Source organism: Fonsecaea nubica (genome assembly GCF_001646965.1).
Source record: "Fonsecaea nubica strain CBS 269.64 chromosome Unknown Scaff111, whole genome shotgun sequence".
NCBI lineage: Eukaryota > Fungi > Ascomycota > Eurotiomycetes > Chaetothyriales > Herpotrichiellaceae > Fonsecaea > Fonsecaea nubica.
In genome coordinates, this window is record NW_019173784.1 from 73181 (window position 1) to 86521 (window position 13341).

A 13341-nucleotide genomic window follows, 5' to 3' on the forward strand; every position below is an offset into this window, starting at 1 on the left:
TTTTTTATTTCTGGCTCTGTACAAACTCCAGTTGCGAGAGCGCCATTCCCGCACTGGTTCCTCACGCAATTCGATATTCCCCAATAGACTCCACACTCTCGAGATTTCTTAAGCCTTGTACGTGTGCCAGACTGTGAATGCGTCAGTATATCTCTTACAAGATGTTCTCTTAACCAGGGCTTACCGGCCAAGCCGAAAGGAATTGCGAATCCTGTGACTACTCTCCATTTAGTCCCGTGTTTCTTCAAAGTCGGAGGTATTCTTACACATGAAACCCCAGTATCGCAGCCAAAAGAATCTCGTCTTCGTGTTGAAAGGCAAGTTGGTATAAGGTCCTTCAGGGTAGTGATAAGGGCTGAAGTTGTCTGCTCGACGGACGGTAGAGGAGAAGCCGCGGCGGGCGATGAGTTGGGTTGCCATTCTGGCGCGGAGGATAGCTTGGGTATTCATCTGGAGGTTATATCAGTACAAAGCAAGAACGAGTTGTATTGGCCATACCTTTTCGTCTCTCTCGCTCCAGTAATGGTGGTGTTGGAAGAGATTAGCAAAAGTAAGGTGATGTTGGTCCTCAATGATCGAAGCTGCTATGGAGCTCTCCACCAGACTTGGCACTTTTCGGCGCACCTTCCACTTGCGGACTTTTCCAATATTTCTCTCGTCTCTCATTCCCGCAGCAATGATTTTCATTGCCGATGGTTGCGACTTTCTCTCTATGTCAAGAGAATAATCTTCCAGCCTTCTGAAAATGGACGAGTTGTTTGATGTGTTCGAAGAAAACGGCCAGGTACCACCGGCTACCACGCTCACCAAAGCACAAAGAAAGCGGTTAAAGCGACAGGCTAACGGCGAAGTGAAGGATGATCCTGACGGTGAAGAAGCAACTGCTCCCTCTAGTGATGGGAGTGCCTCGGTTTCGGGAGATGTCGATAAGGAGATGACGGATGGAGATGCACCAGAGGTCAAACGAATGCGCATGGAAGACGAACCAGAACCCGTCGTCACCGATACCTTCGAGACCGAACAGTCAAGAGAGGTAGCAGCATCTGCTGGCCTGCTCCCTGGCAAAGAGGAAGAGAAGGTCATTCTGTCACATCAAGTTCGTCACCAAGTTGCCTTGCCACCAGACTATGACTATGTGCCCATCTCAGAGCACAAACCGCCTGCAGAACCTGCTCGGACGTGGCCATTCCAGCTCGATCCCTTTCAACAAGTATCTATTGCCTCCATTGAACGAAATGAGAGTGTCCTTGTCTCCGCTCATACCAGCGCAGGCAAAACCGTCGTTGCCGAATATGCAATTGCCCAGTCACTTAAAAACAATCAGCGTGTCATCTACACGAGCCCCATCAAAGCACTCAGCAACCAGAAATATCGAGAATTTCAAGCCGATTTTGGCGACGTTGGTCTCATGACTGGCGATGTCACCATCAATCCTACAGCCACCTGCCTGGTTATGACTACCGAGATTCTACGCTCAATGCTTTACCGTGGGTCTGAGATTATGCGTGAAGTGGGCTGGGTGATTTTCGACGAGATACACTACCTGCGAGACAAAGTCCGAGGCGTTGTATGGGAAGAGACAATCATTCTACTGCCGGACAAAGTTCACTATGTGTTCTTGTCAGCAACGATTCCAAACGCAATGCAATTTGCTGAATGGATCACAAAGACCCATAATCAACCATGTCACGTTGTCTACACAGACTTCAGGCCAACTCCTTTACAACACTACTTCTTTCCTGCCGGTGCAGATGGAATTCATTTGATTGTGGATGAAAAGGGTGTGTTCAGGGAAGAAAACTTCCAAAAATCTATGGGTTCTATTGCAGACAAACAAGGTGACGATCCTGCAAATGCCTTGGCCCGTAGGAAGGGCAAAGGAAGAGACAAGAGGTTGAACAAAGGAGGCACTAGAGGTCCTTCCGATATTTATAAGATTGTCCGAATGATCATGACCAAGAACTACAACCCAGTCATTGTGTTCAGCTTCAGCAAGAGAGATTGTGAGGCGTATGCCATTCAAATGAGCAGCATGTCCTTCAATGAAGAATCTGAGAAGGCCATGGTTTCGAAGGTGTTTGACAGCGCTTTGGAAATGCTCTCCCCCGAGGACAAGAATTTGCCACAAATCCAGCACTTACTACCTTTGCTGAGGCGAGGCATTGGTATCCATCACTCTGGCTTGTTGCCAATCCTCAAGGAAACAATCGAGATTCTGTTTCAGGAAGGGCTGATCAAGGTTCTGTTCGCAACCGAGACGTTCTCTATTGGGCTCAACATGCCAGCGAAGACGGTCGTCTTCACCAGCGTTCGCAAATTCGACGGTATCTCGCAACGATGGATCACCCCATCTGAATTTATCCAGATGTCTGGTCGTGCAGGACGGCGTGGTCTTGATGAACGTGGGATTGTCATTATGATGATTGACCAGCAGATGGAGCCCGGTGTTGCCAAGGACATTGTTCGTGGCGAACAGGATAAACTGAACTCCGCATTCTATCTTGGCTACAACATGATTCTTAACTTGCTTCGAGTCGAAGGTATCTCTCCCGAGTTCATGCTTGAAAGGTGCTTTCACCAGTTCCAAAACACTGCTAGTGTCTCTGGGCTCGAGAAGGAACTGCAGCAATTGGAAGCAGAGAGGTCGGCAATGATTCTTGAAGACGAAAGCTCCATCCGAGCTTACTACGAGCTTCGAAAACAGCTTGACATCTATGCGGAAGATATGCGTATGGTTATTATTCATCCCAACTACTGTCTGCCTTTCATGCAGCCGGGTCGTCTGGTAGAGATCAAGGATGGCGAGCATGATTTTGGCTGGGGAGCTGTACTGAACTTCACAAAAAGAAGCCAGAGCAAATCGACGGAAAAGTTGACACCTCAGGAGGAGTGGATTCTCGACATTGCGTTGGAGGTGGCCGATGGCCCAGCTTCGGGGACCAAGACTTTTCAATCTTTGCCCCCAGGCATTCGTCCTCCTCAGCCTGGTGAGAAGTCCAAGATCGAAGTCGTCCCAGTCTCTCTCAAATGTGTCCAAAAGATCTCTCACATTCGCATATTCCCACCTGCCGACATGACGGTCTTCGAGGAGAAAAAGAAGGTCCAGCAGGCGTTAGCAGAAGTGAAGAGACGGTTTCCTGACGGGCTGGCTGTCCTCGACCCGATTGAAAATATGAAAATCACCGACAACTCGTTCAAGGATTTACTCCGAAAAATCGAGATCATGGAGTCCAGGTTGGTGGCCAACCCATTGCACCACTCTCCTCGCCTCGAGGGCCTTTACAATCAGTACGCGGCCAAGGTCTCGCTTACCAATAAGATTCGAAGCCTGAAGAAGCAAATTCAAGATGCCCATGCAATTATGCAATTGGAAGAGCTGAAATGCCGGAAGCGGGTACTACGCCGGTTGCAGTTCATCAACGAAGATGAAGTGGTGCAACTCAAAGCGCGTGTCGCATGTGAGATCAGCACCGGGGACGAACTGATGCTTAGTGAGCTTCTCTTCAACCGATTCTTCAACGACTTGACGCCGGAGCTCTGTGCAGCTGTCATGAGCTGCTTTGTTTTTGAAGAAAAGGTCAATGAGACCCCTAACTTGACCGAGGAACTTGCCAAACCCTTGCGTGAGATACAGAGACAAGCCCGACATATCGCCAAGGTATCGGTAGAGTCGAAGTTGGCTATGAATGAGGAAGAGTATGTCCAAGGGTTCAAATGGCAGCTTATGCCAGTGATCTACGCCTGGGCGAATGGAAAATCATTCGGAGAGATTTGGTAGGTTCCGGAAAGCTGCCTAGAAGTGGCCAATGCTGACTGTGGGTATAGCAAAATGACCGATGTCTACGAAGGCAGCTTGATCCGTACATTTCGCCGGCTGGAAGAAGCATTGCGTCAGATGGCGGAAGCCTCGAAGGTCATGGGAAGCGAGGAATTGGAGAAGAAGTTCGAGGAGGCGTTGAACAAGGTAAGGCGAGATATCGTGGCAGCTCAGTCACTGTATCTCTAGACTTGACCATTCAGAGCGACGAGCCGACGACGCCTATCCTGCCGATCCAACCAGTAGAGCTGTTGGAGAAGATGATTTCTTGTGACTACACGATACCCACGGCCTTGTTTGGTGATAGTAAGACATGCACAGGTTGATGGTGCTTGACATGGACAACTAGGTGTGATGCTGTTGCCTGAGACCATGTTCGACGCCGGAAGACTGTGTTGGTCGAATCTCTTTTGCTTACGACAACGAATCATGGCTGCGGTACCGACGGCACCAACGGAAGAGCTCTACATAGCCTCCCATCACGACCATGTGCCCCTTCTCTTGACACAATTTTAATTCTATTCGAACTTCGTCCTGCCGACTGTGAGCTGGCATCCAGCTGCGTAATTGTAAGGGGGCCTGCCTGCGCTTTTGTCCAGCATTCGTTTCTTTGTGCTATTCGTCCTGGGGCCTCGTATTGGTCTTTGTCTCGTACTGGTTCTGCAAGTCGATGTAAGAAAAGTTAACCATCCAGCACTGCATGAGCCCAGTCCTCGGTTGATCATGGGAGTGGGTATGGATTGGGCAGCGACCAGCACCTTGTAGGAAGTGGATGCCTAGAGGGTTTGCTAAGGGTCTGGTCAAGTGAAGGGCAGCAAATCAAAGGGTCCAAGGCTGCCCCGGCCTACAGAGGTTATACGCCTAAAAGCCCTGGATGCCCTTGTATCATTGGCACTTTGACCCGCAGCTGCCACAACGCCAACTGACAAACTGACCCTCCACTCAGACTTCAAACTTGGACTTTCCTCCCGTCACATCACATCCACATCACCACCTCTCTTCCCGTCTCTCAGTTCTTCACCGCTGCTCTGCCTACAAGGACAAGGAAGTTATCAGAGTAGACACTTCGCTCCCTAACTATCGTTACTCCCATCTTCATCTCCAGATCTCTGTACCATCGTCGTCTCCTCCATCGAACTGCAGTAAACATCGCACCTGGATATCATCGGGCGTCCAAAGGCCAGAGCCAAAATGAATAGCCTGGCCACGCCCCCCGTCCCTCCTCACTTCCACGAACACTCCCGTCTCTCTCCTAACAGATCGAGTGAGTAATATCCAGAGGAGCTGATTTCTTCCAACCTGCTAACCGCCACATCAGTGTCTGCCTCGGGCCCGTCTCGGAAACGAAAAGCCTCCCCTTCCCCAGATCGAGACGATGAAATGTCAACATCACCCTCCATATCAAACGCCCGACTCCCCAATACCTCCACACCGAATTCACGGAAACGAGCCCGTCCAAATCTGATCGGGAGACCGTTATCAGTGGAAAGACTCCTTGAAACATTAGACAAGGAGTCCCTGACATCTGTGCTGAAGACTTTGTGTGAGAGACACCCAAGTCTTCGAGATGAAGTTGTCCAAATCAGCCCTCGACCCAGCATCCAGAGCACCCTACAAGTCTTGCGGCAGTATTTCACACGATTGATGGACTCATTTCCCCTGGGACCGAATCCCCGTTCTGATTACTCCTACGATCGTGTACGTCCTCAGTGGCATCAACTCCTTGATGCTCTTACAGATTTCACCCCTCACTTCTTGCCGCCAAATGAGCATCAGTCATCCACATCGCTCGAGTATCTGAATGAGGTCACCCAAATTATTCATGATCTTCCGGAGTGGGACAACCCTCAACATAATTTCGCCAAACAAAATGCATACGAGGAAATCTCAAAGGCATGGGCCAGTGTCATCAAGGAGGCCAGCAAAAGAGGCGGAGGGTTTCAACTGCAGTTCAACGGCTGGGAAGAGAAACTTCGAGTGCACAACGAAAAGAGTGGTGGCCGACTACGGGAGGCCTATGATGAGTTGATGCAGGCACTCGGCTGGCTCAGACAAAGTAATCAACCGTCGCAACAACAGAGCATTCGGCAACAGTTGTTTTCAAACACATATGGCATGGAACAGCCAATGATTCGAACAGGCAACTGGTGAAAGAAGAGAACGAAACCAGCACACATTTGCATCAAAGCCATGGATACACACGTTACACTTCACGAATTTCCTTTGTTCTGGGCGGATGGCTGCATGGGTGCATATACCTTGGGATTAACGACTTGAAACGACCAATATTCGACTTCCATCCCGACTTTCGTGTTGCAGCTTTTTCATTTGTCATTATGGGTAACGGGCGCCTAATCGGGAACATACGTGTCAGCCACGGACTGTCTCTTTCATTAACACCCCCTTTTGATCAGAGGGACTTGCATCTGGCAAATGAGAGGAATACATCTTGTACAGGCCAGGCGTGGGACACGGCGGTTGAAGTGGCGCGGGAAAGGCATTTGGTCGAGCTACTTTCCAGGCCACACTATCCATCCCACCATCCGTTGGATCAAGCATCTCCCTTACCTCCACGTTTCTTGCTGTGAGAGCATCTGATAGACATGAGGCACGGTCAGACAGAGTCCAGAAGGCATCTTATCGGCCGGAGACTTGGAACTGTGTAAGGGTTGAGAGAAACGGAGTTATACTTAATCAGGAGATAGACTTGAATCGATTTGAGATTTGTACACAGCATACGCACCTCGGCTGATTGAGTGATTTCCTCACCCTGCTCTATTACTATACAATTTGCCAACACTGCCGTGATGGCATGCGGGTATAATCAGTCTTCTCTGGGCGTTTCTTCCAGCGCCCACAAGTCCAGGTTACCTCAGCCCAAGCAACTGTTCCGCTCTCATCCTCCATCCTTCCACAGTATTTAACTTTGGTCGTACATCGAGATAGAAATTAAGGGCACTATTTCCCTGCTGCCCAGTCTTCCCTTCACGGGCCTTGCCTTGGTAGAAATCAATGACGTACTCAACTTTGCTGCCGTCACATCGCTGGACAACCCAGTCGTGTCGATCGAAGGGTTCGGTGTAGCCCCAGAGCGAGTTCCATCTCGCCTTTGGGGACTTTGCTCCTGCGCCCAGACCTTGGAAGGAGAGCAATTTGGGACCGCCGCAGGCGTCCGAGGTGCCCTTTTCCCACCGCTTGATGAGTACCCAGGCCTGTTCGTTGACTGCGTTGTGGATCGGGATGATCGCGGACACCGACGTGGCTAGGTCGGTCGGGTTCGACGACGAGAGCGTCTGTTTACGCATCACCGCGTGGAAGAATTGGTGCTCCGACGGATAGATCCAATTGCCACTGGATGATGCTCCCGTTTCAGACTCGGAGTTTGCTGGGACGCTTGTCGTCGGAGGGGGCTCAGAGGGAGAGGGAGCTTGCGCGGATTGCGGAAAGGCGCGTGGAATGGAGGAGATCACACGGCCGTGTGAGAGGGGCCGTGCACTTTGGTAGCCAGAGTGAGTCTCGAGGCTAGGGTCTTGTGAAATACGGTCGGAGGAGCATTCTTGAGACGATATTGCTGTCGCCTTGGGAAGCGGAGGATGCGAGGGCGGGAGGGAAGGTTGTGACCTCTGTTGTGGGTTGCGCAACGGTGTCTCTCCTTTTGACTGTGAACTCTTTATCTGCTGAGCCTGCTGGAGCCATATCTCTCTGGTTTTGGGGTCGACAGGGCAAGCTGAGGCGGAATCTGCAGGGAGCTGCTGTGGGAGGTGGTGACGAGATTGATCTAGGGTGATGGCTGAGGAGGATACTGCGGGTGGCGCATGAGGCTCCGGGGCGGGATCTGCTTTCCACCAGCCCATTGAAATGTCTGCCTCTCAATGTTTTTATGTCGGGGTATGTGTGTAGACGGCCGTGAGCGCAAAAGATTTAATCTGTGGCGATGAGCGAAGGGTTGCAATGTGAAGGAAGCTCGTCGCCTTTGGAGAAATTTGTGTAGTATGCGGGGAGCGCAGCCTGGTACATGCTCGTAATCAGATGCTTGTAATAATTGATGTGGCTGCTGAAAAGGCACAAGGTCAGCCTTGTCCGGAACCAGGGCGACCTTATTTACCTCTAGCGTCACACTACATACTAATTTTCCCGCCGTCTGATCGAGTTTGTCCTTTGCACAATTCCATCTGGCTCTAAACCCCTGTACAGACACAATCATGTCTGGCTCAAATACCGTGTATCGGGCAAGTACCACTGCTCCAGTCAATATTGCTGTGATCAAGTAGGTACGCCAATTAATCCCTCAGCTCTCCTCTCATCGAACTTGGCAATCCCCATTGAAGGTCAAAGACTGATCGACTTGGAACTACAGATACTGGGGAAAGCGTGATACGGTCCTGAATCTCCCGACGAATTCGTCCCTGTCGGTGACATTATCTCAGAAGTCACTACGAACCCACACCACCGCATCATGTTCCGAATCCTTCTCGGGGCCAGACACTCTGATACTCAATGGGGAGAAGGAGGATATTCAGTCTTCGAAGAGAACGCAAGCGTGCCTGAGAGACCTTCGTTCGCTACGTGAGGCATTGGAAGCTAAGGACGGTTCTCTACCCAAGCTGTCGAAATGGACCTTGCGACTGGTGTCGACAAACAATTTCCCTACCGCGGCCGGTCTTGCTTCTTCGGCTGCGGGGTTCGCCGCTCTCGTAAGAGCAATCGCTGACCTCTACGAGTTACCTCAATCGCCGAAAGAGCTCTCGTTGATTGCTCGGCAAGGCTCTGGATCAGCTTGCAGAAGTCTGATGGGCGGCTATGTGGCATGGCGAGCTGGTACGAAGGCGGATGGAAGTGACAGCTTGGCTGAAGAGGTGGCACCAGTATCACATTGGCCGGAAATGCGAGCACTGATACTTGTCGTCAGTGCTGAGAAGAAGGGTATCGCATCAACCGCAGGTATGCAGACCACGGTCGAGACATCCACCCTAGCACCCACGAGATTCAAGGAGATTGTCCCCAAAAGGATGCAGGAAATAGAGAAGGCCATCGCGGAGAAAGATTTCGAGACGTTTGCACGGGTTACGATGCAGGATTCGAATTCGTTTCACGCCATCTGTTTGGATTCATGGCCCCCCATTCACTACCTGAACGATGTTTCCCGCGCAGCGATGAATGCCGTGGAGACGGCAAATCGGAAAGCAGGGAAGCTCATCTGCGCATACACATTCGACGCAGGGCCGAATGCAGTGATTTACTACCTGGAAGAACATACACACCAAGTTGCAGGAGTGTTCAGAAACATTTTACCTCGCGTCGCAGGCTGGGAAGGCGGGTTCGGGGAGTCTATTCGACCGAACGAATATGGAGGGTTGGAACAGAAGACGCTGATGACGCTGAAGGCGGGTGTCAATCGGGTCATTTGCACAGCGGTGGGAGGAGGGCCAGAGAGGGTGGAGGGCCATCTGGTCGACGAAGGAGGGAATGCTCTGGTGGAATGATTGAATGTCAGGTGTGAAGAAGGAAGCATTCGTATACGACGACGAATGAATTTTCGACTGACACTGCAAGTTAAGAGTTTTGCCTCGTATCTGCATATTGGCATGCAGTGAGCGTCTCTGTCAATGATACCTCGGTGTTTCTTCACCTGAAGCATCCGAGCATTCGTGGATACGAGATACGGGTGTAGTCGTCAGAGGGGGGAAGGATCACATATTGTGGGGGTGGGACAGGCCCGCAGGGTGCAAATCGGCATAGGCATCTAGTGACACCCAGACAAGAAATACGGCCGCCGGGAGTGGGTAGCGAGTGGCATGTGCACCACCATGTGGTCAGATATTATTAAGGCTTCCAGGGCTACTCGGCGCCCAAGGGGGGTCCCCCACAACCTCCAACCACTTCGCCTCCCTTTTACTGGTGGGCTCGCAGGCTCGGTATGGGTATTCATTCGTAAGTAAGCACTCTGTTAGGCGCACTCTTACCAGTTTTGTCGGCGGATTACCTACAATGTCGTAGACGCTGGACCAAATCTCGAATCGATCTTGTCGTGCCCAGATTGTCTCTGTATCATAGCATTCAACTGCCCCTAATTTTCCTGCTAGGCCTGATGGCCTAGACTCTACTCGTATGCTTTGCCGAGGTTCGCCGTTCCATTTCCAGTCTTGCTGGCGAGACTGGTTCTGGTGCACGGATTTCGGGCCTTAATCGACCCTAGCCGTTTTGTTCACGCAGCTCACCGACCAGGCATGTCCTCCGGCGCATATATTGCCATAACTCGCCTCCTATTGTCTTCCCTCTATCGCTCCCTAGTTAACGCCCTGTACTACAATTCATCATGATTGCGGCCAACAACACTTTTGACGTCATCATTATTGGCGCCGGCATCAGCGGCATCAACTCTGCATACCGTCTTCAAGAAGGTCTCCCTGACTTTTCGTACGCCATCCTCGAAGCACGGGCCGAGATCGGTGGCACCTGGAGTTTGTTCAAGTACCCTGGCATCAGATCTGATTCTGACCTACACACCTTTGGGTTTCCTTGGGATCCATGGAAGGAAGACCGTTCCATCGCTGATGCTGCTTCGATTCTGCGATATGTCAAGACTACTGCCGCCAAACATGGCATCGACAAAAACATCAAGTACCACCACAAGGTCGAGTCGATGAATTGGTCAACTGAGAACCAACATTGGGAAATTGAAGTCACCGTCGATGGCACCGAGAAGCGAAAGTACTACTCTCGATTCATCCTCCTGGGTACCGGCTACTATGACTATACTCAAGGGCTCAGCACCAAGATTCCTGGCATTGAGAACTTCAAGGGCACCGTTGTCCATCCTCAATTCTGGCCCGAGGAGCTCGACTATACAGACAAGAGAGTCGTCATTATCGGCAGTGGTGCCACCGCCGTCACCCTCTTGCCTGCCATGACCGAAAAGGCCAAGTCGGTGACGATGCTTCAACGATCGCCCAGCTATTTCCTGCCCGTCCCCCTGAGCGAGCCCATTGATGCTCTTATCAAGCGGGTATTCCCTGAAAAGTTCGCATATCAACTCATCCGACTCAGATTCCTCCTCGTCGGCTTCTTCTTTTTTCAATTTTGTCGACTCTTTCCCAACAAGGGCCGATCTATCCTGCGTGATGCCACCCAAAAGGAGCTACCTGCCAATATTCCTTTCGACCCTCATTTTGTTCCTCGCTACAATCCCTGGGAGCAAAGAATGTGTATTACTCCAGGTGAGTTTTTACTAACCCGTCGAAAACCGTACGCTGGGCAAATCGCTGATTTCTTCAAGGTGGCGATTTCTTCGCGGCGCTTCGCACTGGCAAAGCCGATGTCGTGACCGACACAATCGAAGACATGAGCGCCGGCGAGGTCAAGCTCAAGTCAGGAGCGACTCTCCCTGCGGACATCATCATCACCGCCACGGGTCTCAAAATCCAGTTTGGTGGTGGTGCTAATGTTACGGTCGATGGTGAGCCCTACCAGATGAATCAAAAATTCATCTGGCGTGGTGCTTTGCTACAGGATCTACCAAACTTCACCTTCATCTTCGGCTACACGAATGCTAGCTGGACCCTGGGCGCCGATGCCACGGCACAGCTGTGGGTTCGTCTCCTCAAAGAGATGAAGGAAAAGAACATGACTAGTATGGTTCCGCGGATTGATGAAAAGGATCACATCAGTGAAGTGCCTCTCTTGAATCTGAACAGTAGCTACATCAAGGCAGCCCAAGAGGCCAATACATTGCCCAAAGGTGGCAATCGCGGACCGTGGGTGCCTAGGAGCTCGTACCTTCGAGACATCTGGCACGCGAAGTTCGGCGACATCCGGACGGGGCTGCAGTTTAACAGGATTTCAACTTAGACGAAAGATGGTCGTGAGGTGTCTTTTGGTTTCAAAAAGAAAGGGTGTTCGTTTGGTTTGGGCGTTGACCGTGGCGTTAGCTTCCTATTATTATTAGTTGGAGAGCACAAAGAGGACTCTATGAATTAAGACGCCCTGGGTGGCCCAGCACATCTGGTGCCTGGCGTGCCAATATGCCTGGGTCTCCCATGTTTTTGCCATGCACGTGCCCTTTGTCATGTTATCGCAGGTGGGCCGGCTGTAAGATTTTCCTGTGCCGAAGCCCGCTGTTGCCGCTGGTTTGTTGGCCTATAATCTTCTCACGCTGTCCACCTTTTTCTTTTCGTCGCCCAAACAAATTATTTCTGACCGCCCATTTTCTTTTACACGATTCTCAGTCTAGCTCTTTCTCTCCTCCCTTCTCGAAAAGAATCTCCTCTCGTCCTCCAGTCTACTATTTCCTCCTCTGGACCTAACGAAGTCGAGCAACGCGTTGACACCGCTCCACACTCCGGCATCACCAACCGCGCAACATAGATTGCTTCACGTCTACGTCCGACAAATAAAAACCTCTCAGAATGGGTAACGGAGCCAAGGCTGCCCAAAAAAGGGAGCGTAATACGAAAGATGCTAAGAAGGAACCGAACAGTCAGTTGAAAAAGGTATGTCTCGATTTGCTCGATTACTCGATGTCCTGATCAGTGTTTCCTTGATCTTGATTTCCGCGGTTCGCCTCTTCAAACGTTGCCTACACCAAAATTCGACAGAAGACTGTGGCTGTGACTTTGTGATGATGTGAGGAATGTCGATAAAGTCGAATCTGCTGGCGGTTGTGACGAGACCAAGTTCACTGTACGGCGGAACACCTCCTTTCGTGGGGGTTTGACCGGCTCCTCCACTGTGTCGTTGTGACGGTATCCTGGTGGGAAAGAACGTGAACCTGTGTTCTAGGGGAGTCTGACCTGCGGAATCCGGTCTCTCTGTCTCGATCTCTCGCCATAATACAGGGTCTTCCTGCAACGCTTTGCTGAAAGTCGTTCTTGGTTGTTGAAGACCATGTACACGAACCCTTCCTAGTCATGATGCCCACATGCCACGCCATCCGCCTGTTATCCACATTGTACTAATCCGTGTTCTTACCCATCTGATTCAATCTGACTTGGCTTGCTGATGATGCTGACAATAATACAGAATGCAGCGGCGCAAACCATCAAATGCAAAATTTGCTTTGCCACATTCCAGAGCACCTCAGCACGCAAAGGCCTGGAAGACCACGCCTCGAACAAACACAGCAAGAAATATGAAGAGTGTTTCTAGCTGACAGCATCAAATTAAATAGAGGCTTGCTGTGAGAGACCGGTGATGGCAAGGCAGTGAATGGGACGCACTCGGAGAAATGACACAAGTCGCAGAAGGACAGTGAAAATCGCCGTTGGAAACGAGCACAAATCGAAACGGGATGAAATGCTACGTGGCTTCTCTGCAATGCAACTAGACAAGAGCTGACGAGAAAGGCTGACGCTGCGTTTGTTAGCGAGGGAGTTAGGGGCTGGGTTTGTGTTTACATCTATTCGGCGTCACCAGTTTTTAAACCGACCATAGGGAGAAGCACAAACGAATATCGTCGTGGCCTTGTTTACGTGTCTCGGACTTTTTCTTATCTCGTTGGGGGCTCATCTGTTGTTGCAAGCTCCCAG

At 50.9% G+C, this 13341-nt stretch overlaps 5 protein-coding genes across 5 annotated transcripts; 3 read left to right on the top strand and 2 right to left on the bottom strand.

The window, feature by feature from the left end:
• Window positions 1-108: 108 nt before the first annotated feature.
• On the bottom strand, window positions 109-687 carry AYO20_10434 (hypothetical protein; the record flags this gene model as incomplete). Its single annotated transcript, XM_022648692.1, has 4 exons — window positions 109-131; window positions 185-217; window positions 267-450; window positions 499-687. 4 exons carry the CDS (start codon window positions 685-687, stop codon window positions 109-111), a joined length of 429 nt encoding a protein of 142 aa, XP_022495343.1.
• Window positions 688-745: 58 nt separating this feature from the next.
• On the top strand, window positions 746-5968 carry AYO20_10435 (hypothetical protein; the record flags this gene model as incomplete). The annotated part of the gene is made up of 4 exons (XM_022648693.1): window positions 746-3774; window positions 3826-3964; window positions 4021-4123; window positions 5136-5968. 4 exons carry the CDS (start codon window positions 746-748, stop codon window positions 5966-5968), a joined length of 4104 nt encoding a protein of 1367 aa, XP_022495344.1.
• A 716-nt stretch (window positions 5969-6684) lies between these two features.
• On the bottom strand, window positions 6685-7671 carry AYO20_10436 (hypothetical protein; the record flags this gene model as incomplete). The annotated part of the gene is made up of 1 exon (XM_022648694.1): window positions 6685-7671. One exon carries the CDS (start codon window positions 7669-7671, stop codon window positions 6685-6687), a length of 987 nt encoding a protein of 328 aa, XP_022495345.1.
• Window positions 7672-8019: 348 nt separating this feature from the next.
• AYO20_10437 (diphosphomevalonate decarboxylase) lies at window positions 8020-9300 on the top strand (the record flags this gene model as incomplete). Its single annotated transcript, XM_022648695.1, has 2 exons — window positions 8020-8084; window positions 8175-9300. 2 exons carry the CDS (start codon window positions 8020-8022, stop codon window positions 9298-9300), a joined length of 1191 nt encoding a protein of 396 aa, XP_022495346.1.
• Window positions 9301-10133: 833 nt separating this feature from the next.
• Window positions 10134-11665, top strand: AYO20_10438 (hypothetical protein; the record flags this gene model as incomplete). The annotated part of the gene is made up of 2 exons (XM_022648696.1): window positions 10134-11034; window positions 11094-11665. 2 exons carry the CDS (start codon window positions 10134-10136, stop codon window positions 11663-11665), a joined length of 1473 nt encoding a protein of 490 aa, XP_022495347.1.
• Between the last annotated feature and the right edge of the window lie 1676 nt (window positions 11666-13341).